This window comes from Temnothorax americanus, unplaced genomic scaffold (genome assembly GCF_048541705.1).
Source record: "Temnothorax americanus isolate GAGA-0224 unplaced genomic scaffold, ASM4854170v1 Scaffold174, whole genome shotgun sequence".
NCBI lineage: Eukaryota > Metazoa > Arthropoda > Insecta > Hymenoptera > Formicidae > Temnothorax > Temnothorax americanus.
Window position 1 is genome coordinate 95,553 of NW_027509312.1, and position 25,910 is coordinate 121,462.

General features: G+C 37.1%; 2 protein-coding genes and 3 pseudogenes across 2 annotated transcripts; 2 read left to right on the plus strand and 3 right to left on the minus strand.

Annotated features, from left to right (window-relative positions):
• Window positions 1-823: 823 nt before the first annotated feature.
• LOC143896019 (uncharacterized) lies at window positions 824-4,107 on the minus strand. The gene is made up of 5 exons (XM_077403574.1): window positions 3,846-4,107; window positions 3,551-3,707; window positions 3,191-3,331; window positions 2,930-2,997; window positions 824-2,823 (listed from the first exon to the last, which is right to left on the minus strand). The coding sequence occupies exons 3-5, from the start codon at window positions 3,306-3,308 to the stop codon at window positions 859-861; spliced, it is 2,151 nt and encodes a 716-aa protein (XP_077259700.1). The 5' UTR covers window positions 3,309-3,331; window positions 3,551-3,707; window positions 3,846-4,107; the 3' UTR covers window positions 824-858.
• Window positions 4,108-7,604: 3,497 nt separating this feature from the next.
• LOC143896025 (uncharacterized) lies at window positions 7,605-8,746 on the plus strand. The gene is made up of 3 exons (XM_077403577.1): window positions 7,605-8,114; window positions 8,216-8,407; window positions 8,519-8,746. Exons 1-3 carry the CDS (start codon window positions 7,910-7,912, stop codon window positions 8,596-8,598), a joined length of 477 nt encoding a protein of 158 aa, XP_077259703.1. The 5' UTR covers window positions 7,605-7,909; the 3' UTR covers window positions 8,599-8,746.
• Window positions 8,747-13,152: 4,406 nt separating this feature from the next.
• On the minus strand, window positions 13,153-14,354 carry LOC143896030 (uncharacterized; annotated as a pseudogene).
• On the plus strand, window positions 14,099-16,034 carry LOC143896021 (uncharacterized; annotated as a pseudogene).
• Window positions 16,035-24,029: 7,995 nt separating this feature from the next.
• LOC143896026 (uncharacterized) lies at window positions 24,030-25,403 on the minus strand (annotated as a pseudogene).
• Between the last annotated feature and the right edge of the window lie 507 nt (window positions 25,404-25,910).

Below are 25,910 nucleotides of genomic sequence, written 5' to 3' on the forward strand. Positions count from 1 at the left end.
TGATATTAAAAAAGATGAATTTGCAAATAAGATTGCAAATGAGAGAAAACAAGAGATACATCGAGAAAGAGAGAGAAGAAAAAAAGTTAAACAAATGAAAAGACTACGACAAAATCCTTCGTATAGTAAACGAGAAAAAGAAAAGAATATATACAAAGAATACCCATCCCACACAGCACACTGTATCTTGAGGATATCCCAAATTGACCAAGATTTCCAAATACGATCCCACGGATATCACAGCAGGTGATCTCGGGATATTCCAATAAGATATCGTGAGATATCCTATTATGATCTCAGGATATCTAAATATTCTGCCATTCCGTTGGCTTTGCATAAAGATATCTTACGAGATCTTCTGAAGGATATCCTTTAGGATATCTTATGCTTTGCATAAGATATCTTAAAACTATAAAAAGATTAATTGCACGTACGTCATTTATTTATTATACAATAATCATATATTTTTGAATTAACTTCATAATTACATAATTAATTCTATAATTGAAAAATGTGAAACATTATTTTTTGGAAAGTATTGTATTATATGTAATAATATTATATTTAATCTATATTATAATTACGAAAATCGTAAAAACATTTAAAATATAAAATGTCTTTACTTATTTTATATATCTTAATTCATTAATTTTTATAGACAGAGAGGGAGAGAGAGAGAAAAAGGGGGAGAGAGAAAAAGGAGGAAGTACAAAGAAAATATTATAATTCAAATTACAAAAATAACGTTTTTATCATACGGAACATTATACAAGTTATTATTACACAATGTTGATACACATTTTAAAAAAGTTTCAACAATAAGTTTCAATACTGAACAAAATAAAAGTTATTATCAAATTAATCACTGTCATTGTGTAATAATGGAAGGACAACATATTTGTCATCTCTATACGGAATTATAAAAAATTTTCGGTTTACCGTAAACAATGGCCATATTGTGTTTTCTGATAACGCTAATTTTGAAACAACGTAAGTATCTAGCAAACTTGATTCGCAAGGAGTAGTATAAAAATTTTGTTTTCTTAGAAATCGTTTTCCTATTATTATGTAATCATTCAGCTGTACATGCCATGCTATTTGCTGAACGATTACAATGCTACCATCTTCTAAACCGCAACAATTATTAGCATCTTCTTTAATTGATAATGTAAAATTACTGCATACTGCTTTACTGTATAAAGGATTTTTACATCCATCTGGTACGACGTCGTTGTAAGCAGAAGATTGTACAGGTACTAATTTATCTAAATTAGTTATATTATGCTTATCATTTTTATAACGTTTATAAATTTCATTGTAACGATTAAAAAGCTGTTGTAGTGGTGTCTCGCTTTTACGAATCAATGTTTTGATAAAATGCATAAAATTTTCGAACCGAAATGCACTAAAATTTTCTATATTTCCTAAATGTTTAACATCCTCCGTAATATGTATAAGGCCATGAACATTATGTGATACTAAATAATTGTTATAAAGAAGACTAAACGACTCTACAAAATGTTCCAGAAGAAACTGAGCATAATTTAAATGTTCATGAAGATCGCTGCACGATAAAATTTTAACTGCAACATGCAATTGTACAAAATGCTGATATAAATCTTCACGCAATACATATCGGAGAACTACCAATCCTGTGTAAAACAACAATTGGCGATATTCGGTCGCTTTCCATTGTTTTAAAAATATCAACGAACGTGGTTTGCGTTGAAACTCACTTGGGACATACAATTTTATCTTTAGTAGAACATCTGACATATGTTGAATTTGATTTGCGCTAAGTTGCCATTTTCTTTTCTTACCATCATTGTGCACCCACAAATACATTAATTTACGCATCACACCTAAACAGATCAAATGCATATAATCGAGAGGGATACATTTAATCAGATCAATGTCTAATAAAATTTCTAATTCACTCCTATCCAAATGATAATAAAAATCCGCGTGCAATCTAAATTCTTCATTAGTTCTTTTCTGTGCATTTTTTTCCAAAAAATATACACGTCTATGGTCACTGAGACCCTTAACATGACATTTCGTACAACTGTTGTAACCTGTGTGCCCTTTCACATTCAAAACATATGATTTTGCTGGTGCATCCATGACAAAGTATTTGATAGAAAATGGAACTTTTATGCCATCTATTTCAATTCCGTTTTCATACAAAAATGATGCTTCATGTACAAAATTTCTCAAAAAAAGATTGCTACTTTTAGGTTTAAAATTTCCATGATAAGCTCCAATGATAAAGACAGATCCATTAGGAAGCACAGAACCTAAAATTGGCCAAAATGTACTAGATGATGATTTGCAAAGGGGAAGACCGTCAATACCTACAGCTATTTGTACACCTTGCAATTTACATTTTTGTCTTTTCAAATCATCATTTAATATTGTGTCCATTATATTAGCTATGCCGAAATGACAATATTTACCGGGTTCTATATCTATAGTATTACATTTTCGCGGAGTATGTAACAATGTTCTGGCATCTTTTGGAAGAGTAGAAAAGTACGGATATTTTTTTAAATGCGACAGAAGGTCTGTAACAGCAATATTCTTGATTAAATGTTTTACAGTCCAATTGCTTAAGAAATTCTCTACTTCTGACGTTGCCTCATCTTGATCGCTGTCTTCACTCTCTTCCAATGATGAATGTAATGTAGCCAAACATCTACGTTCATTTTCTTCATATCCACACATTCCATGATTTAACAATTCATTATCACTGTCAGATGGATTGTCAGTATGCAAATCATTGCAAAGTATAGGCAAATTGCTTGCAGTATCTTCTTCACATACCTGTAAAAATTTATTTAGATTAATATTAATATGCTTTTGTACTGTTTTAGAAAGAACTGCTTGAATTGAGTATTGTGCTAAAAGAATACTTATAATAAATACTTACTGTATCACTTGTAGCATTTGATGAGACAGAATTTAATGGGACATTATTGTTATTCTGATTACTTATACCTGTAAATTAAAACGTAAAGCAGGAATCATGCATTATTATCATATAGCGTTTTAAAACTAAAGAATATAGTTGCAAATTAACAATTCTAATTCAATAAAAACATTGGGTGCTTTCCAGTTAACGACACAAGTTGACGCAAGCGTCATTCTCTTTGTTGTTCATGCACTATATAATAAATGGAAAATTACTTACTCTCATAAGTAGCTCTGTTTTCAATCTTGTCTATTATCTCCATCATAGTATTGTGAACACGCCGACAAAATTGTCGACTTGAAATTTCAGACACATGTTTTAATTTTTTTAAATTCATTTTTGAATAAATGCTTTAATTTCCTGTAAAAATAAATGAGAGTTAATTTAAGGCTATGTTTGTATCTTTATACAACTATAGAAAAAACAAAATGTACTGTTTACACATTTTGTATAACATAACATTTTCTGCTTATATTAGATTCAGATTAGATTAACAATAATCCATACTTGGAAAAAAGAAATTAAATATTCTATATGTATATTTTTTAATTTAGCTAATTGCGCATGATAAATACTCACTTTTTGCAAATAAAGAAATGACAATGCTGTGCACCAATTGTGCAACAGGTCTTGCCCGACCAGCTTAAACCAGTGCGTAAATTGGATTTCCTTTTCCCTTCAACGTTAATATATGGTGTAGTACTTATTATTTCACTGTGTGGTGTAAAAGTTAAGTCTGCAATTTATTAATATAAAAAATAAATATATTATATAAGCGTAATAAGCGTACCAAACGTAAGGCGTAAAACCCGAAGATTTATGTACACCGGTATATAATAGCACACAAAACGTATTAAGTATTAAAAAACCATACCTTGGATATATTCGATGTATATATCTTATTTTTATATCTATACAAGAGAGAGCTGTATGCACTAGACGGTATTAATACGTGAAGCAACGTGATGTATCAATGTTATACACCATCGATCCTTTGTGCAACAGAACAGGTTAGGCCAGTGCGAAAGTTAGCTTTCGTTTCTTTTTCCTTTAACGCTAATATACGGTATTGCACTGTAGAAGTCAAATCATTACAGATAATTCAATAATATATAGAAAATAAACGTATAAAATATAATAAGTGTAGACTGAACGTAAGACGCGATACCCCGGAGATAACGTGTACCGACTGTACCGAGGTACCGACCGGCATAATCAAAACGTAAGCAGTAAGGGTGGCGTCCCATGGCATTTTCCGCATGACCAATCAAAAGCTTAACAGAAAATGCGTAACGCTTCTGATTGGTTAGTCTGCGTTCGGAAACGTCACCCGAGTGCACACGAGCCACACGAGTATACTTCAGCATACTCCCTTCTTTTTCTATCTCAGCGAGTAGTCGCGGTACGCGGGAAATACATCATTGGGGCACGTGGCACGTTATCTCCAGGTATCGCGTTTTACGTTCAGTCTACGCTTATTATATTTATACGTTTATTTTCTATATTATTGAATTGCCTGCAATATTAGCGTTGAAGGGAAAAGGAACGAAAGCTAACTTGCGCATTGATCTAACCTAAGATCTGTTGCACGAAATTGCACATTGCACGAAGGATTGATGGTGTATAACATTGATATACATCACGTTGCTTCACGTATTAATATTGTTTAGTGCATACAGGCTCTCTCTTGTGTAGATATAAGAAGATATACATTGAATATATCCAAGGTATGGTCTTTTAATGCTTACGTTTGTTAATTTGTGTGCTATTATATGCCGGTGCACGTGATCTCCGGGTCTCGCGCCGTTTGGTTACGTACTTATTATATCTATAGTTTATTTTTTATATTATTGAATTGCCTGCAATGATTTAACTTTTACAGTGCAATACCGTATATTAGCGTTGAAGGGAAAACGAAGTTTAGTTAACTTGCGCACTGATCTAACCTGTTCAGGCAAAATCTATTGCACGAAGGATCGATGGTGTATAATAATATTGACATACACATCACCTTGCTTCACGTACAAATATCGTCTAGTGTATACAGCTTCTCTCTTGTATAGATATCAGAAGATATACAACGAATATATCCAAGGTATGGTCTTTTAATGGTTCAGATTTAAGTATTATAAAAAATATCTTCATTCTCTCGAATAGCAGTGTACCAATTATTAATTATTATTTGTATTAATACCAACATTAATCAAATATAATGAACAGTAATATTATTTATTTATAATGTTATTCAAAAAAGAAATAATATCTACAAAATTACCTTTTCGAAATGATAATAAATGACGCCAAATGCACGCGCCCATCATTATGTTAAACATTTGTACAAAAGATTTGATATGAAAAACTGACATCAACTTATAGTTGGTGTCAATGAAATCTAATATTACAACATTTTATACTTTTGCACACTAAATGTGAATAGATCCTTTTATCATGTGTAAAAAACAATTGATAAAAAAACTGATGTCAATTAGCATCTGTAAAATTTAAATTACTGTAATTTAATATAAAAATTATTATATCATAAAAAAAATCTTTCAAGAATTTTTTATAAAATTAAAACCTGACACCTGCAATTTATAGTTTTTATAAAATTTATTTTTGTTTTTTAGTTAGTCGCTCATATTCTGCCTAATTCGTTTAATTAATATTCAAAAAAAGCGTTAATGATACTACCGACCGACGAATATGATAAAAATATTTTCCGTGTAAAACACTCATCCCTTTTGACAAGGATTTTTCCTCGTAAACTCTATCGCTGTAGTCTCTGTTCTCCGCGGAACGTTTTAAATCTTAACTCGTTTAAACACAGGGAAGTTTTAGTTGTGAGTTCATTTCGCGATCAACTCTTTTGTCTTTGATCGTCAAATGCGTGATTCACGACGCGAGTTAAAACATTAATGTCTATTTCCACCAATGCAGATTAACTTTAATCTAGGTTTAAATTATTTTTCATTTTTTTCTAATTCTTAGAAAAAGATAAAAAATTAGAAATTTGCACATGGCTTCCTCATAGAGAAAGTTTTAACTTCCGCAAATTTGGAGATATCGATCTATTACTAATTTTATTATATTTTTTAGTCTTTTCTACCCCTATTTCATATATAATTCTTTAAAATTTGGTTAATTAGACTTAGCTTTATATGCGATCAAAATTATGGACCTTTGATCGCGTATAAAGCTGGGTCTAATCAAATAAATCTTAAAAAATTATATATGAAATAGGGGTAAAAAAGACTAAAAAATATAATAAAATTAGAAATAGATCGATATCTCAAAATTTGCGGAAGTTAGAGCAACCACGGACATTTTTAAAAAAATTATAGTAATTAGCAATTTTTATTTATCGTGTTTGGAAATATCTATTATGTGGAAATAGCATACATCGGACCAAAATTAAATATTGGCGAGGTACAGATTCTGTACCGAAAAACAGATTTCACATTTCGATACTGGTCTAGTACAAGACCAGTATTAAAACAATAACGTTTTGCTACTAGCCTATTATCTAAATCAGTATTGAATAATGGTACTAAAACGGTGTTGTTTTATGTACGATTAGAGAAAACAAAACCTTTATTATTTAGTAGATAAAGGAACAGAACATCGACAAAGTGTGTACGAATTCAAATGTTTAATTCGGTTGTAATGACAATTAAAAGATATAAATATGCGGATGGCAGAACATGAAATATACACATGCGCTATATTGCAGCAGACAAAGTTTCATTTATAATATAGAACACATTCGATAATTATTCGAGCAAATAATCAAAAACATTTAAGTAAATATGACAATTTCATAAATAGATAATTCAGTAATTGAGAACAATACTTAAAATAAGAATCTTTGAATTCAATGACAATAAGAATCCTATTCCGTTCTTTAATATTAAGCACTGAGATGATTGTAAGCAAGCTTTACAATTGAATTCCTGACTATAAAGATGATAAAGGTAAATAAAAATGTAAATAGAAAGTAGGAATAGTCTTGCCAAAAGGGCATTTCAGAAAATCAAACGGATCAATTCATCATTGAATTCATACACATTATATACAGATATCAAGAGACACGGTAGTGTCTCGCGCCAAGTACACGCGGAGCGAGACCGACCGTGACTCTTTTACGCGACGCGACGGGTTGCGAGTACCCGAGATGTTGAGATCTCGATAACGAGTGAACGAATCAAGTTCTAAGTAGGCTTGATCGATAGCTTGGGGTCCAATTAGGGGGGGGGGGTTTCTCTCATAATATTCCGCTACGTGCTCTACGAGCGGAGATATTGTGACGCAAAGTCCAAATGCGAAAATTTATTTTTAAGATACTCCTCCTCCTCCTAACGCCGACGTCTCAATATTATTATGATTATCAGAGAAACGTCCCTTTCACTTTTTCGACGCTGGCGGCGCAGGTATCGCCAGTTTCGATATCGCGCGCGTATTTCGAAATTAGGTCGATAGACTTATCGGTCAGGAGAAAGATTTCTATTTAGGTAAATTAGGTATATATATAATAAATATTGAGTCAACGGAAAAGAAGGTTCTCTACGCTTGGCAGAAAGTGCCGCTAGACAATTTTTAAGTCGATTCTTATGAATCAAGCTTGAATTTGATGTCTATGACTACGTTTACACGGCCCGATTTAAGCCGAAGTTATAACATCGATGTTATAACTACTGACGTTAGATGCCGTGTAAACGCTCTTTTACGACGAAGTTATTACATCGATGTAGTAACTCAAAGTCGGTTGATGAAGAGGCTTAGGGTTACTACATCGACGTAAGAAGGACGTGTAAACGGTCGCACTGTAACGATGACGATAATGCCAACCGTAAAAATTAAGCATTCTGCGAACTCTCAATTATTTGCAGAGTACGTGATTCTATATAGTACAGAATACAGAAAGCAAAGAAAGTGAAAGAAATGGAAACCAAAAAGCGTGAAAGTTGGGAAACCGAGGAAACTCGATATTTTCTCAAATTAATGAGAGAACGGCAAATCATGAAAAGTTTAGATGGAAAAAGATTTCGGGCGGATGACATTTTCAAATATTTAGAATCGCCCATGAACGAAAGAGGTTATAATAAGATGTCAAAGCAAATGCAGACTAGATTTAGAACTCTGAGGCGTAAGTAAAAATATATTTTATGAGAAGTAAATATATGTAACGCAGTTGATAATGCTTTTGATTTATTAAACGATAATTTCATATTGTAACATTATTTCCAGTTCAATATAATAAAATCCGAAGACAAATGGGAAAAAGTGGATCTGGCAACTGCATGTCCTCATTTCCGTATGCCGAAGAAATGAGCCAACTTTTGGATTTCCGTCCTATTGCTATAGGAGATGTTATAGACAGCACACCGCCATCACAAGATTTCTCTGGCAATGAGAGTAATGACACTAATGACAATAGTTGTAAGTGATTTTGTTACATACGTAATTTTATGAAGTGTAGTACGTAAGAACCTAATGAGAGCATATATATAAGATAATATGAAAAAACTATCCTATACTATATTATTCAAGCGACAGGACCTATGAAGATGAACCAGATCCACGAGACGGTGCAATTCCAGGATGTTCGTCGACATCAGACAGTAATTTGACAACAGTAGACTGCCTGTCACAAGAAGATTCGTCAAGCAAATTGAATACCGCGGCTCCAAGTAGGGTTAAGAGCGCTGTTCCTGCAAAAAGACGTAAAGTGAGCAGATCAAATGAAGCTATCACTTTAAGATACGCGGACAAATTAAAAGAAAATTATGAAGAAATTCAAAGCAAGATTATGACAGAGAATCGATGTTTCATTGAACGGTTAATGAAATCTGAACAAAAGTTAGAAAAAGAAATAATTAACGATATGCTGGAAGGCCAAAAGAGTATATTGAAAGAAACAACTAATCAATTAATAACTGGCTTGCAAAATATTTTCGCTCCTAAAATCCTGTCTCAGCAGTCGACATTTTCAGTTCCTACAGTGAACCCAATTGCTCAAAGTCCTTTTGTAATCTCTTCAGTTCATTATTCCTCTCAATTTTCAACATTTAATCTTGATTCGCAAGCTTTTCGTTCTTCTACAAGTTCTTTTCCTAAAGTATTATTAAATTTAAAAAGTCCCGCTCCGGAGAAAGCCACAGCTGCAAGTGTCCAACAAAGTATTACTGTAAAGAAATATTCACAAGCTGAAAAGTCTAGTCCCGCTCAATCATTACTCAACGTAACGTTGCAAGACTCGCAGAATTTAAAATGTTTGGGTACTCAGGATTCATTACAATTTCAAGATACTCAGAACTCTGATAAAATTTAAAAATTGTTTAGTGTCATCAAACTTTATTTGCACTTTAATTTTTTTTAAGTTTATTTGTATCGTAAACGAAGTGCAATTATTAACCCTAATCCCTCCAACCATGCACGTTTGTGTCCCACGTGTTTCTAACGTCGTTTGTTCCGATCGTTTGTTCCGGAAAACCAACGGCCGTGGGATAATTTTTCCTACCCCTAAAAAAGTTGCCATAATAGGGAAAATCAGGTTCAGAGCTCTAGCTCATTTACTCTCAAAACGGCAAACAGTCAAAATCTCGTTGATTAAATGGCGGAAAAAACGTTGGAGGGATTAGGGTTAATTCAACCTAAGTATTACATTAAATATTAATTTTTAATGTGCAATGAACACATGATATATTTGGTATTTGGGCATTTGATTAAAAGCTAAAAGCTAAAAAAAAGTTGAAAGCTAAAATTTTATTCAAATTTTTAACATTTTTTGATTACTCAAAACAAATATATGAAAACAAATATTAAACAAAAAATAAATAGCATACTACAAAAACTAATGATTACTAAAATATCACAGTATATAATACTGTACTAATATTTCATTTATATTTTAAAAGAAATTTAAACGTTTTTTATTTTTTATTGATTCTATATAGATAATGTTATTGGCGGGACAACCTTTAATATAATATCTGAAAAAATTTTAAAACATCTAAGATAGACTAAATATTAATTATTTTTATTATGAAATGTAATATTTTGCTTTTATTTTTCACATTTAATTCAGATTTAATCGCCATTCCCGTATAAACTGAGAATCATATATAATTTTTTTGTGATGGTAAAAATTATTTTGTTACCTACTTATCTTTCTTTTTTTGTGATATATTTTATATTAAGTTGTACTGACTATACTCTGTGATTATTATAATAAGTTGTATTGATTGTACTCTGTGATTATTATAATAAGTTGTACTGATTGTACTCTGTGATTATTATAATAAGTTGTACTGATTGTACCTGAATGATTACTATAATAAAAATATAATTATAAAATATAATTATTGAAATTAATTTTCTTTAACTATTTTCCAATCGGGGATAGTTTTATGAAAGTTTGCACAAGGGCGGCTCATTCCCACACGACGGCTCTAAATACCGATAATATATATAAAGAAACATTGTACATTTTTTAAATAAATACTTTATTATATTATAATTTGTGCTATAAGACAAACAGCGAAAAAATAATTAATGAAGAGTACAGGTTATTTTTATATTATATATTGTTTATGTTACAAATGTTCTTCGGAGTTCAAAATTTTCAGCCAAATAATTTTTTAGGGTATCCCTTAGCTGACTGGCAATAAAGTTATCCAAGTTATGAGTTCTTGTTGGTTCTGGTTGCTGAATTTCGACTTGTACGTCCGTTACTGCATGCTCCCAAGCAGGTAAAAATGTTTCTTTTCGAGTCTCGACTATGTTATGTAAAATGCAGACGGCTGATATTATATTTGGTACATAAGTATAGTGTACGTCAATTCGTTTAAGTACTCGTCGCCAACGAGCTTTCAGTCTTCCAAAAGCTATTTCAACACATACGCGGGCAGAATTTAGATATACATTAAAGGATTCTTCCTCAGGCGTGAGACGAGCACTCTTAGTATATCTTTTGAAGAGCCATTCCAGTAACGGATAAGCAGGATCTCCTATTATAAGATAAGGCACTGACACATTTAATACCGTTTTTGTTCCCTAAAATATAAGTTTTACGTAAATTTGCGGAAATTATATAATATCAATTTTAGTAAAGAATGAAACATTTTTTACCAACTTTGGGAATTAATAAATTATAGTTCTTATACAATTTTGAAGTCTGAAAAACTGCAGCATCATGACACGATCCTGGTGAACCACAGTAAATATTACGAAACCTGGAAAATGATGGCGTTAATCAATTATTCTATTAAAGACAAAAACAGTGGAATGAACAAATATGATATACTTGCACATACCTATAGTTATTATCTACAACCGCTTGCAATATCATAGAGGGCCATCCTTTTCGATTAATGTAATCTCTATATCCATTACTAGGAGGAAGAATAGGGATATGCGTCCCATCAATTGCACCAATTAATTGTGGAATATGCGTTTTCTTCTCAAAAGCCGCAGCTATTTTATAGCACTCATCATTGTCAGGCATGGTTATCCACAAGCTCATTAGTTCTGTGTTAATTGCATCAATTACTCTATGAATACACTTCCACACGGTTGCCTTATGAATTCCAAAATTATTTCCAACTATGCGATATTCACAACAGCTAGATAAGAAATACAGACAAACAGCGACCTGCTTTTCCACTGATACTGGTTCTCGGGTTCCTATCTGGTTTAAACTTAGGGCGAGTGCTTCTCGTAATTGATCGCATAACCAGAGAAAAGTTGCTTTCGTCATCCGAAATGTTTCTAACCAGTCTTCATCCTTAAAATGATCATTAACAATACGATCCCACCAATCAAAACTTCGTTTTTTCATCCATATTTCTCTTTCTCGAGATAATTTTAATATAGGTCCAAGATCAAGCAAATTATTTGGTGGCGTTGTATTCAACAAGTGTTGTAATAGAATTTCTTTCAGATGCCTTCGCCGTTTGATCAAAATTTTTTGGATATGTAATGTACATTGCATGACCATGTTTTCCACAGTTGTCAAGTATACGGCAACAAACGAGCGAAAGCTTTCCATGTTCTCCCCAATTGTTTCCAATATTGATAACAATTAACCTGAAATTTTAATTTCTTGTTAGTTATATATTACATTTTACTCGACAAATAAATATTTAATGATTTCCAAATTCATAATGTAACCTAAAAATTCACTTTGTTTGTTGACTTATTTACATTCTTTCAGATCCTAACCACTGACAAGCAAGCATCTAATTTTTAGTACTTTATATTGGTACCAATGGAAATCTCACTCGAAAGTTGTTAAGCTATTTCAGCTTGGTGGGAGTAAGATAAGCCTGAACGTGTAAACGCAACTCACGTTAAATAGGAGTTATAACATCAGCGTTACTAAATCGAAGTTAGAAGCCGTGTAAACGTACTCTATGTATCCCAGGTTGCCGATGACGAGGTCCAGATAGTGCGCTTTATATTTTTCGGTGTCCAGGTGTAATAATACGTTGAATTTGATGTCTACGTGTCTCAGGTTGCCGATGACGAGGTCCACATAGTGCGCTCTGTAGTTTTCGGTGTCTACGTGTATTAATATCTTGAATTCGATGTCCACGTGTCCCAGGTTGCCGATGACGGGATCCAGATAATGCGCTTCATAGTTTTCGGTGTCCAGGTGTAATCGTACGTTGAATGCGATGTCTAGGTGTCCCAGGTTGCCGATGACAAGGTCCAGATAGTGCGCTCTGTAGTTTTCGGTGTCTACGTGAGTAGGTAAGGTAGGCCGGTTCCAGACCACATACCGAGGGCGAGGGGGGGGGGTGAGGGGCGAGGGGGAAACCGCGGGCGGGGGGGGGGAAACCGCGGGCGGGGGGAACCACGCCGGGGGGACCGCGGGGGAGGGGGGAACCGCGTGTTTCAGTGCCGCGGGGGAGGGGGAGGGGGGACCCGCATGTTTCGGCGTCGCGGGGAAGGGGGAGGGGGAACTGCGTTCTTGAACGCCGCGGGGAAGGGGGAGGGGGGAACCGCGTTTTTCAGGCGTCGCGGGGGAGGGGAAGGGGGAACCGCGTTTTCGCCGCGCCGTGTTTTCCGGCGCCGCGGGGCGACCGCGTTTTCGCCGCGCCGCGCCGCGGGGCGAGGGGGGATCCGCGTTTTCGCCGCGCCGCGGAGCGTTAGCGTTTTCGGGAGCCGCGGGGCGAGGGGACCCGCGTTCGCGTTTCGCCGCGCCGCGGAGTCCGCGTGACGTCACACGGCACGCTCGCGTTATCTCCCCCTCGAAGATGTTTCTTTCCCGTCCCCCCATTCGTCTTCTCGTTCGCGCGGTGTCCCCCCCCCCATTTGCGCGAGTCTTCTCGTTCGCGCGGTCTCTTTCCCTCGCGCGTTCTCGCTCGCGATCGCGTATCTTTTTTTCGCCAACGATATTTAATCGTTCAGATCTTCGCAATATTTAATTTTTAATATTACATTTAAGTAAACGATAAACGAAGACAGCTTTATGACAGGAAATGGGATGAATGGTAAATGAAAAGGAAAAACTTTTTAACCATATTATATACATTTATTTGTCATGTAGCGCATTATACACAATAGTATCTAAAGCGTAGGCCAACAGTTCGCAATCAATAATCGAATTTTCATCATAAATTTTACGCAAGATTGTAACTGCGATACATTTATCGGTGATACAATTTTGACGTAAAGTTGTTACAAACTGTTTGAATTTTTCACTTACGCCGTGAACATTTTGACATAGTTGAAAATACACGTTCTCGACGCAATGTTCTAGTTCGAACAGAAAGAGTACTGTTGACGGTTTCATGTACAAGCTGGTGCCGCATGACGTCAATTTTACAATATCTGCGTCACGTATTTTAACAAGCTCCAGATCGCGAAACGTTAGCGATGATGGTGCCGATGACTGCACGAGTCGCTGTATATCTGCATGTTTTTCGATAAATGTCACTCACGTTGCATGTGGCAGAATTATCCGATTGCCTCGGTTATCGCCAATAAGTATATCCACAGAGGACATAGGTCCCGCGTTGATTCCAACATCCAAAAATTTATACGCTGTTGATGTCAAGGCAAATCTTCTTCCCAAAATACGTGGCGTGTAGCGGGGTTTATCAAAACTGAAAAAAATACAATTATATGTTTATAAAAGTTTTTTTGCACAAGTATATATGAAAATTAGCGGTACATACTCATTGTGATGTTTCTCGCACGTTTCGTCCTGAATCGGAACGTAGTAGTTCGCACCGTGAGTGTTCATCGTATCTGGAGGCTGTTTGCGACGTACTCGAACCGTATCGAACTCTCGACTGCGCTCTAGAATCCTCGTAGACCATTTATACATACCCAAAACTGCAAATCTTGCAAAAATAGCGCCAATGCACGGCTGCTGCATGGTGACCGCCACCACAATCCACATATACGTTAAATGTGATATCTTTGTCAAGAACATTCGTGATGAGATCACCTCATCGGGCATCAAATATGATTTCTTTTCAAGAGCATACGTGTCTCGCGATGATTTCATCGAACACGTGCAAAACTGCAAAATTTGCAATTTCGCATAATTCAATGGAGCGTTATTGTTTTGAAGAACATGTCGCGACATGTCTCGCGATGATTTCATCGAACACGTGCAAAACTGCAAATTTTGCAAATAGCGCCAATGTACGGCTGCTGAGATGAAATTAGATACGATAAGCAAACGATGCATCATTAGTAGAATATAAAATGACGAATCTAGAGAATACGCTCAATAGTCGAGAACTGGAAGTCGCGAGTGCAACAAATGGCGTTAGCAAGAGAATCGTGCAATAACATGGAGCAAGAGTTGTTGGAGCAATCCACCCTGTTAAATTCGAGGGAAGACTTTGCCGCGTGGGAACAACGATGTGACGAGTTTATCGAATCATTGGAAGAACAAAGCCGAATTAAACGACCGCGATTATCGATCGGTCTCAAACAGTCATTGGTCGCATGTATCGCAAGACTCGAAGGTCTGAAAGACTCGGTACGTCAACGTTTCGTGCATGTGGGTGCGGGATACAGTGCGAGTGCGATAACAGGACTCAGATGGCGCGAGATAGATACGGCTTTTGAAAGCCGTATATTGACTGGTGCGGTGATAAATTCCAAACACATCGACCCTCGTCAATTTCTTAAAGATGCGGGAGAAATTGTACTCGATCGTGTGCAGAACGTCATGCAACGACATGACAATGTAAAAATTAACACAGTGTTTAATGGTGAATTTGTTGCGGGTGACAAACGCGCGAATAATAGTATCGCAACGAGAAACTATGAAATCTTTCGTGAGTCCAATCTGCACGAGTGGTACAAGCAACACATCATCGAGCCTACCTTAGCAAAGCTGGAGGAATTCCAGGAACGTGATAGCGGATGGGCGTTGTCGCGTATACTCAATTTAATGGTAAACGTGAACAAATATAATCCATTGCACGCGGGGTGTTTTGTGGAAATACCGCAAGAAATTAAAAAGAAGAATGCGGTGATAAACGTGCGATCAATGGACAATGCATGTTTCGCATGGTCAGTGACGGCTGCTCTGTATCCAACCAAGAGACATACAGATCGGAAATCGTCGTACCCTCATTACACGTCGGTGCTAAATCTTACGGACATTGAGTTTCCAATGACGTTGAATCAAATTAAACGGTTTGAAAATCACAACAACATCTCCATCAACGTGTACAGCATCGAGAAAAAAAACTAGAAACTTGCAATCCTACCAATACGTGTTACTGATCGAAAGATGGACAGACACGTAAATCTCTTGTACGTGCATAACGACAACGTGGGACATTTTGCGTGGATCAAGAACCTGTCCCGCCTCGTGAGCTCGCAAATCAGTAAAAAAGAGCACAGGAAATACTTTTGCGATCGGTAAGTACCGAACTATAGTTTTTTTTTAATAATATATAGAATATTTTGTGTATAAAAAATATTTATAATATTTGCGTTTATTTTTTGCAGATGTTTGCACTACTTCAGCTCCAACGAGAAATTGGCTGCCCACACCGTCGACTGTCAGGAGATGAATGACTGCGCGATCAAGTTACCGAGCGATAACAACAAGTGGTTGGTATTTAAAAATCACAACAGGAAAGAACAAGTTTCGTTTGTCGTATACGCCGAACTGGAATGTACTCTGGAGAAGATGGAAGCGGATCCGGAAACGTCCAGGTACACATATCAACATCATCGCGTGTTTAGCATAGGGTACTACGTGCGTTGCTCGTACGACGAGTCGTTATCTATGTATCGGTTTCGTCGCGATAAGGATTGCATCGCGTGGTTCGCCGAGGAGCTAAGACATTTAGCTCACGACGTAAAGACTATCCGCACAAAATTACCTTTTTTAAAAAAAGATAAAAAAAAGCGCCAAGTACACGTATAGTAGTGTATATGTTGTTACCTAAAAAAAAGAAAGTGGTAGTATTATACCTCGAAAAAACCTAAGTAACAAGTGGTAGATCTTTATATCTCGAAAAATCTCGAAAAAATCTAAGCAGTTAGTATCTTTATTTCCGAAAAATTATAACCCAAGTGATACACGTCACAAAATTATGTTACCTTATCAAAAAGAAGAGTCGCGCTTTAAGTGATCTATTACCATTACAAAAAAGAAATGATATCTCTTTAAATTAGAGCGCCAATTACAGAGAGAACATGTATATTGCCTCAAAAAATAATTGTTGCACTACTTTGAAAAATCTTTACATTGTGTCAATTAGAAAAAAATGTATGATAACAATTTTATAAGATTAACAAATTTTATTTAAATTTAACGAGGGAATACAAGATATTTAAATACAAAGTTTACATGTGTATTTTTTAATGGTCACAAAGAATTACAGAGGTAACAGTACAAAATACAAATATTGTATTAAAATATTTAATCCAACGAGGGAATACAATTTGTATTTAAATATAAAGTTTATATATGTATTTTTTAATAGAATAAAAGATTTAATCACAAAGAATTACAGAGGTAACAGTACAAAATAAAAATATTTTATTAAAATACATAAATTTTTCTTGTAAAAAAACTTGGCGCTGTTAGACCTCGAAATTTTAAATAATTAAATAAACTTATTCTATACTTAATTATAAGCCGCATTATCTGCCGTCCGCGTCGTCACGCACACCCATATCATTCACTCCCACATCCACGCTGATAATCATTTAATATTACTCCCATCGCATTCTTCTCTGAATTATTTTTATTTATTGTTGTCCTTATTTATTTAAAATTTCGAGGTCTAACAGCGTCAAGTTTTTTTACAAGAAAAATTTATGTATTTTAATAAAATATTTTTATTTTGTATTGTTACCTCTGTAATTCTTTGTGATTAAATCTTTTATTCTATTGAAAAATACATATATAAACTTTATATTTAAATACAAATTGTATTCCCTCGTTGGATTAAATATTTTAATAAAATATTTGTATTTTGTGTACTGTTACCTCTGTAATTCTTTGTGACCATTAAAAAATACACATGTAAACTTTGTATTTAAATATCTTGTATTCCCTCGTTAAATTTAAATAAAATTTGTTAATCTTATAAAATTGTTATCATACATTCTTTTCTAATTGACACAATGTAAAGATTTTTCAAAGTAGTGCAACAATTATTTTTTGAGGCAATATACATGTTCTCTCTGTAATTGGCGCTCTAATTTAAAGAGATATCATTTCTTTTTTGTAATTGTAATAGATCACTTGAAGCGCGACTCTTCTTTTTGATAAGGTAACATAATTTTGTGACGTGTATCACTTGGGTTATAATTTTTCGGAAATAAAGATACTAACTGCTTAGATTTTTTCGAGATTTTTCGAGATATAAAGATCTACCACTTGTTACTTAGGTTTTTTCGAGGTATAATACTACCACTTTTTTTTTTTTTAGGTAACAACATATACACTACTATACGTGTACTTGGCGCTTTTTTTTATCTTTTTTTAAAAAAGGTAATTTTGTGCGGATATCACGCCTTTTTGTAGTATATTACGCATTTTATAAACAGTATGTACAGGATAAAGCTATTTGGAGGTATAATACTACCACTTTGTTTTTTTTTCGAGGTAACAACATAACAGGGTAACAACATAATACATATACACTACTATGCGTGTACTTGGCGCTCTTTTTTACCTTTTTTTTTTAAAAAGGTAATTTTGCACAGATATCACGCCTTTTAATTTGTAGTGTTACGCATTTTAATCTTATAAACAATATATCTTTTAATCTTATAAACAGTATATAACACAAGGTATGAAGCTAAAAGTGTTACGGACTATTATTTCTAAAGAAAACAACAATTTAATATTTTGCTTAGTTTTTTAAAATAATAATCTGTAACCCTTTTAGTTGTACACCTTGTATATATTTTTTAATTTCAACATAAAACATAATCGCAATAAAGCATGATTAATGTTAATAAATCGTTAACTGTAAAATTCTTTATTTATTTTTATTTGCGTGTCTTACTGAATGTTGTTCGCAACTGTATATGTACCGATATCTTCAGGTATCGATATTTTTGATAATTATTTTTACGTCAGACATAATTTTAATTCATTCAATTTTTATTATGTCTAGACATAATTTTCGTCCAATTTTTATTATGTCTAGACATAATTTTAATTTAGCGATTTTTATTATGTCATGACATAATTTTAATTCTGCCGCTAGGGAAATTTTAAGTCGATTCTTATGAATCAAGCTTGAATTTAATGTCTAGGTGTCCCAGGTTGCCGATGACGAGGTCCACATAGTGCGCTTCGTAGTTTTCGGTGTCTACATGTATTAATACCTCGAGTTCGATATCTACGTGTCCTACATTGGGTGCGTTCAGCCGATACTCCGCTAGCCTAACAATCGTGAGCAGTCGCTCTTTTTCGCTCGTTACCTCTCTTTTGACCTAATGGATTAAAAGGAGAGGAAACGAGCGAAAACGAGCAACTGCTCACGATTGCTAGGCTAGCGGAGTATCGGCTGAACGCACCCATTTAGATTTAAAGTTATTAATACACCTAGACACCAAAAACTATGAAGCGCAGTATGTGGACCTCGTCATCGGCAACCCGGAACACGTAGACATCAAATTCGAGGTATTATTACACCTAGACACCGAAAACTACAGAGCGCGCTATCTGGACCTCGTCATCAGCAACCTGGGACACCTAGACATAAATTTCAAAATATTAATACACGTAGACACCGAAAACTACGGAGCGCACTATGTTTACCTCGTCATCGGCAACCTGGGACACCTAAACATCGAATTCAAGGTATTATTACACCTAGACACCGAAAACTACGGAGCGCGATATCTGGACCTCGTCATCAGCAACCTGGGATACTTAAACATCGAATTCAAGGTATTAATACACGTAGACACCGAAAACTACGGAACTCACTATCTAGACATCATCATCGGCAACCTGGAACACCTAGACATCGCATTCAACGTATTATTACACCTGGACACCGAAAACTACGAAGCGCACTATGTGGACCTCGTCATCGGCAACCTGGGACACCTAGACATCGAATCCAACGTACGATTACACCTGGACACCGAAAACTATGAAGCGCACTATCTGGATCCCGTCATCGGCAACCTGAGACACGTGGACATCGAATTCAAGGTATTAATCCACGTAGACACCGAAAACTACGGAGCGCACTATGTGGACCTCGTCATCGGCAACCTGAGACACCTAGACATCAAATTCACCGTACGATTACACCTGGACACCGAAAACTATGAAGCGCACTATCTGGATCCCGTTATCGGCAACCTGGGACACGTGGACATCGAAATCAAGGTATTAATACACGTAGACACCGAAAACTACGGAGCGCACTATGTGGACCTCGTCATCGGCAACCTGGGACACGTAGACATTGAATTCAACATATTATTACACCTGGACACCGAAAACTATGAAGCGCACTATCTGGACCTCGTCATCGGCAACCTGGGATACCTAGACATCGAATTCAAGCTTGATTCATAAGAATCGACTTAAAAATTCCCTAGCGGCACTTTCTGCCAAGCGTAGAGAATCTTCTTTTCTGTTGACTCAATATATATTATTTATATATATACCTAATTTACCTAAATAGAAATCTTCCTCCTGACCGATAAGTCTATCGACCTAATTTCGAAATACGCGCGCGATATCGAAACTGGCGATACCTGCGCCGCCAGCGTCGAAAAAGTGAAAGTAACGTTTCTGATTATGACGTCATCATATCAGACGTCGGCGTTAGAAGTAGTATCTTAAAAATAAATTTTCACATTTGGACTTTGCGTCGCAATATCTCCGCTCGTAGGGCACGTAGCGGAATATTATGAGAGAAACCCCCCCCCTAATTGGACCCCAAGCTGTCGATCAAGTTTACTTAGAACTTGATCCGTTCACTCGTTATCGAGATCTCAACATCTCGACTACTCGCAACCCGTCGCGTCGCGTAAAAGAGTCACGGTCGGTCTCGCTCCGCGTGTACTTGGCGCGAGACACTACCGTGTCTCTTGATTTTGTCCACTAATGTACCCATGGTGGATTTTACGCGAGACGAGTGGGAAAAGTTTAACAGTGCAACGCACTGTCACGTGTGCGAAGAACCGTTCGAGCCGGACGACGTGCGAGTACGCGATCATTGTCACCTGACCGGTCGATACAGAGGTCCCGCGCATTCAAATTGCAACTTAAATTATAAAGATTCGCATTGCATTCCCGTAGTGTTTCATAATTTATCGGGCTATGACGCACATTTTATTATAACTGAAATAGCAACAGCGTACAAAGGACACGTAGATTTACTCCCGATCACAAAAGAAAAATATATTTCGTTTACAAAAAACGTTCAAAGCACCGAAGATAAAGATAAGAAAACGTGCGTCAAATTGCGATTTATTGATTCGTACAAGTTTCTCACCTTTAGTCTCGACAAATTGGCATCTTATCTCAGCAAGGATAAACTGCAAATATTGCAACGCGAATTTTGTGAATTATCCGCAGAAAATTTTGATTTGCTGACACGAAAAGGCGTATTTCCGTACGAGTACATTGACTGCGTCGAAAAGTTGGAGGACTTGTGTTTACCACCGCACGACTCGTTTTACAGTTCATTGACAGGTGACACCGTATCCGAGAGCGATTACGCGCACGCCGTCAACGTCTGGCAGCGGTTCTCCATTCGAACGCTCGGTGATTACAGCGATTTATATCTCAAGACCAATGTCTTGCTGTTGGCCGACATCTTTGAAAATTTTCGCGATAGTTGCGTCGCGAGTTATGGACTCGATCCGGCGTTTTATTATACTCTACCGGGTTTTACGTGGGATGCTATGTTGAAGCATACACACATCAATTTCGAATTGCTCACCGACATTGACATGGTCATGTTTATCGAACGCGGTATACGCGGCGGTTTGAGTCAATGTTCAAACAGATACGCACTGGCCAACAACAAGTACATGCAATCGTACGATCCATCGAAACCGTCGTCGTACCTCATGTATTTTGATGTAAATAACTTATACGGCTGGGCAATGTGTCAACCATTGCCATACGCAGATTTTAAATGGGTCGACAACGTAACCGATTTTAATGTTATGGATGTCGCGTTGGATTCCTCGATAGGCTACATACTCGAAGTCGACTTGGAGTATCCGCAACATCTTCACGACGCGCACACTGACCTACCGTTCTGTCCGACGCGCGATAAACCACCCGGCAAGCGGCAGGACAAGCTCCTCGCAACATTATACGATAAGAAACGTTATGTAATACATTATCGCAACCTGCAGCAGTGTACTCGTCACGGTCTCCGTATATCAAAAATTCACCGTATACTGAAATTCGCGCAATCTCCATGGCTTCGCGATTATATAGAACTTAATACGAAATTTAGGACATTGGCCAAGAATGATTTCGAAAAAAATTTATACAAATTGATGAACAATGCAGTGTTTGGCAAAACCATGGAGAATGTGCGCAATCACGTTGACGTGCGCCTCGTGACTCATTGGGAGGGTAGATACGGCGCGGAGGCAATGATTTCAAAACCAAATTTTCATAGCCGAAGCGTCTTTTCGGAGAATTTAGTAGCAATAGAAATGCGAAAACTCGAGGTGAAGTTCGACAAACCAATCTACGTGGGTATGTGCATCCTCGATATATCCAAGACATGTTTGTACGAATTTCATCACGAGTACATGTTACCATTGTATCGCGACAAGTGTAAAGTCATGTACACTGATACGGACAGTCTCATTTATGACATTGAGTGCGACGATGTGTATGATATCATGAAGCGTCACATTCATTATAGATTTGACACTAGCGATTACGCGATCGATAATGCGTATGGTATCCCACTCGTCAATAAAAAAGTTCCGGGCTTAATGAAAGACGAAAATAACGGTGCGATAATGACCGAATTCGTCGGGCTTAGAGCAAAGATGTACGCCTTGCGAGTGGACGGTAAGAAAGATACGAAAAAGGTTAAAGGTGTTAAGAGTAACGTCGTAGCCAGGTCGATAACGTTCGACGATTACACGCGGTGTCTGCGCGACGAAATTGAAATGACGCGACAGCAGGTATGCATAAGAGCCAAAAAACACGAGGTATACACCGTGTCTGAAACAAAAATAGCTCTAAGTCCGTACGATGATAAGCGATACATTATACCCGGTTCTACCGAAACGCTGCCATGGGGACATTATAAAATACAATTGTAAATACCATTGTAAATATATTGTTAATACCGCTGTAAATATATTGTAAATACATTTAGATATTTAGGAAAATAAATGACTCATATGTATATATGTATATTTTTATACTGTAATAAATTTTACAATACATTATTCTTGTGTATCCATGAATTGTGTGAATTTTCAAATCCTAACCACTTTACATAAACCTCATCCCCTCTTTTGCGCAAAACTTTTTCAACGAGATACACGTCGGGATTAGCAACGCGATGTAACTCGTATTCATAGAAGCCACCGGCGACGGATTTTCCGCAGGAATCTTCCAACAGATACGTCACGGGATTAGTTTTCTGCACTTTGACGATTCTAAATACTTCCGTGGTCCAATTTGGCGTGTATCCTTTTTCGAAGATTGTCTTGAATTTACTCACACGTACCGAGTTGCCCACTTTGAATCGCGCGGGAGCAGCGATCTTTACGTAACTGTACACCGTTGTTAGGAGCTTGTCGGCGATCGCGGGGGTAACATCGATGGGCCGCATGCCGATAGTTCGATGCTTTCGCGCGTTGTAATCCGATACGAGACCTGACAGCGAGTCGATCCATTTGTAATTTCCATTGCGCGTAAACATTTTCCACATGTCATTCTTGAGCGTGCGATTAAATCGTTCGACGACCGATGCCTTCATTACGGAATAGGTCGAATAGTGATTGATATTATGTTTCTTCAAGAGTTTCTGCACGTTTGCGTTGTAAAATTCTTTCCCCTTGTCAGTCTGCAGATTTTTCGGACATCTTCCGCCGTCTCGAATTATTTTTGCAATCGCCGTAGTAACCTCGGTTCCGCTCTTGGCCTTGAGCGGTACGGCCCATGCGTGCTTGCTCAGCACGTCGATAATGGTGAGTATGTAGTGGTGGCCTCTGTTGAATCGCGTGTAGGGACGCATCTCGACCACATCCGCCTGCCACAGGTCATCGTATCCGCGCACTATGACGCGTCTTCGCGAAAAATTTCTTCTCGCAGGAGCGTGTAATTCTTCCACCAGCCGCCGTTTTTCAACTGATTGCTTCTTACCAGCCATGACGATGACGCGCAACTGACGCAGAGATCAGATGTACGTTCTTATCTATTCGCGATGATTCACAATTACATCTTGAATCATCTTTTGAAGTTCGTTTAGGGTAATTTGCATGTTATTCTGGAATACTGCAATCTTTCTCTCCATTTCATCCTGTCGATCTTTTAAATTTTGCACGCTCTGCTGCACGTAGCGTTTATTGGCGGCATTGCCATCATCTACGGGTGGCGCTATCCGTCGAATCTTGCGCGATTTCGCGTCAAAGTCGGTGGCGACCACGCAAAGAGCGTTATCGCGCACGTAACTTCTGATTAATCCGCTCCATTGATAGTACGGTTCCGCACCGCCTCTTCCGAGCGATATACCAAACTTGTTGATCGGCATTTCGATGTTGATTGAATGACTCGTCGACGCGCGGTTTAATTTATAATAAGTCCAGTTTCGCGAAGTTCCTCGATAATCGACAGGATGTCGTTATCGTGACCGTTGTGACCCGCTAGGCGCGAAGCTTCGAGCAATCGGAGACGATCTACAAGCTCGTTGGGGTCGTCCCAATGAACATAGTCGATCTTGTTGTCGTTTAATGTCATGGCGCGCGGTATACCTTTTTTACCCGAAATCGGCGATGCAATTATATTTCTGTACTTGTTACCTGTCATGGCACGCGGTATACCTTTTCCAGCTTATTTACCCGAAATCAACGGTGCGATTATATTTCTGTACTTGTATCCCCCATTGCCCTTTATTTGAGCGTGAGCATCGTGATTGCGTTTATGAGCATTCGTCATCAACAGAATGCTCTTGTATTTTTGCATGTCATCCTCCGTGTAGATCTCGTCATTGGGAATTTTCTTAAAGATCAACTCGTAAAGACCGCGTGTGCCTGCGTATCGTATGTCGTCGATAATTATGTTGTCCGCGTTGTCCACGTCAAAACGCTTATTACCGAGCATCATTCCATCGTTACTGAAATAAACGCCGTACACGATGTCTATACCGCTATCTTGATCGCCGCTCAGAACAGCCCCGATGTACTTTTGGCTCAATGGACCCAAGTGATCTCTCAATGTTTTTCGACCCTCAGATGTTTGCAACTGCTGTCGAACGGACGTCACGAGTGAGTCATCAGTGGTTTCAAAAACATCTTCGTTTGCGAGCACTGTGTGTTGTACGGAAGACGCAGAGGTTATCGACGGTTCATTCGGTGGAGCAACTTTCGATCGTTTCGATTTACGCGGTTGTAAAATTTTAGTTATTTCGCTCAAATTAGATGGCACATTTATCGATCGTTTCAACGTAACCGGAGTTGAAACATTTACAGAGTCGTTAAACGAGGCGTTTGGTCGTTGTCGTTTGAGCTTCGGCTCTTCGTCTTCCCACGCCGTTTCATTCTCAATCTTTGACACGTCAGATTCTTTGTCAGCTACGGTGTTTTCGACAATCTGCTTTAGAGGCTCGATGATAGGCTTAAAGTGTCTCTCCAACGCGATATCTTCCTCCATTTTACCAGTTTTCAAGGCGTGATATTTTTTGCGAATCGAATTGCTCGTTTTCGCAATTTGATTTGCTATCCTCTCGCGCTCTCTAATCTCCTCGCTGCTGTCCATGTTGCGATAACGTTGCTCAATTGACGCGTCGGCAACAACTAACCACGTTTTGGTATCGCAAAGTCGTTAAATCCTATTCTGTATCGACCATTCGAAATCGCGCTGTCTTTGTCTATCACCACGAATCCGTACTTTTGTCGCCAACATGTATGACACAATTTACAGAAATCTTCGTAAGACATATCTGTGTTTACGTGATCGCTGTATATGTGTTTCAGATTGGTACCATCCTGTTTAAACAGAATCAATAAATTCGCGTTGTCGCGTATAAGATGCTTCGGTATCTTCGCATACGTCTGACAAAGATAGAAGGAATCAACGTCCGCGTTCCGGCCCATTGCAAAATATTCTCTTATCGTATCCTGCTTGTCGCACGCCACGTCATCAAAGATAAAAATAGAATTCGGGAGCGCCTCGCTCGGCGGAATGACGTCACTGTTATTCGAGAACGTAAAGTAACCAATTTCGTCTATCGGTGTTAATATATTCTCCAAATATCGATATTTT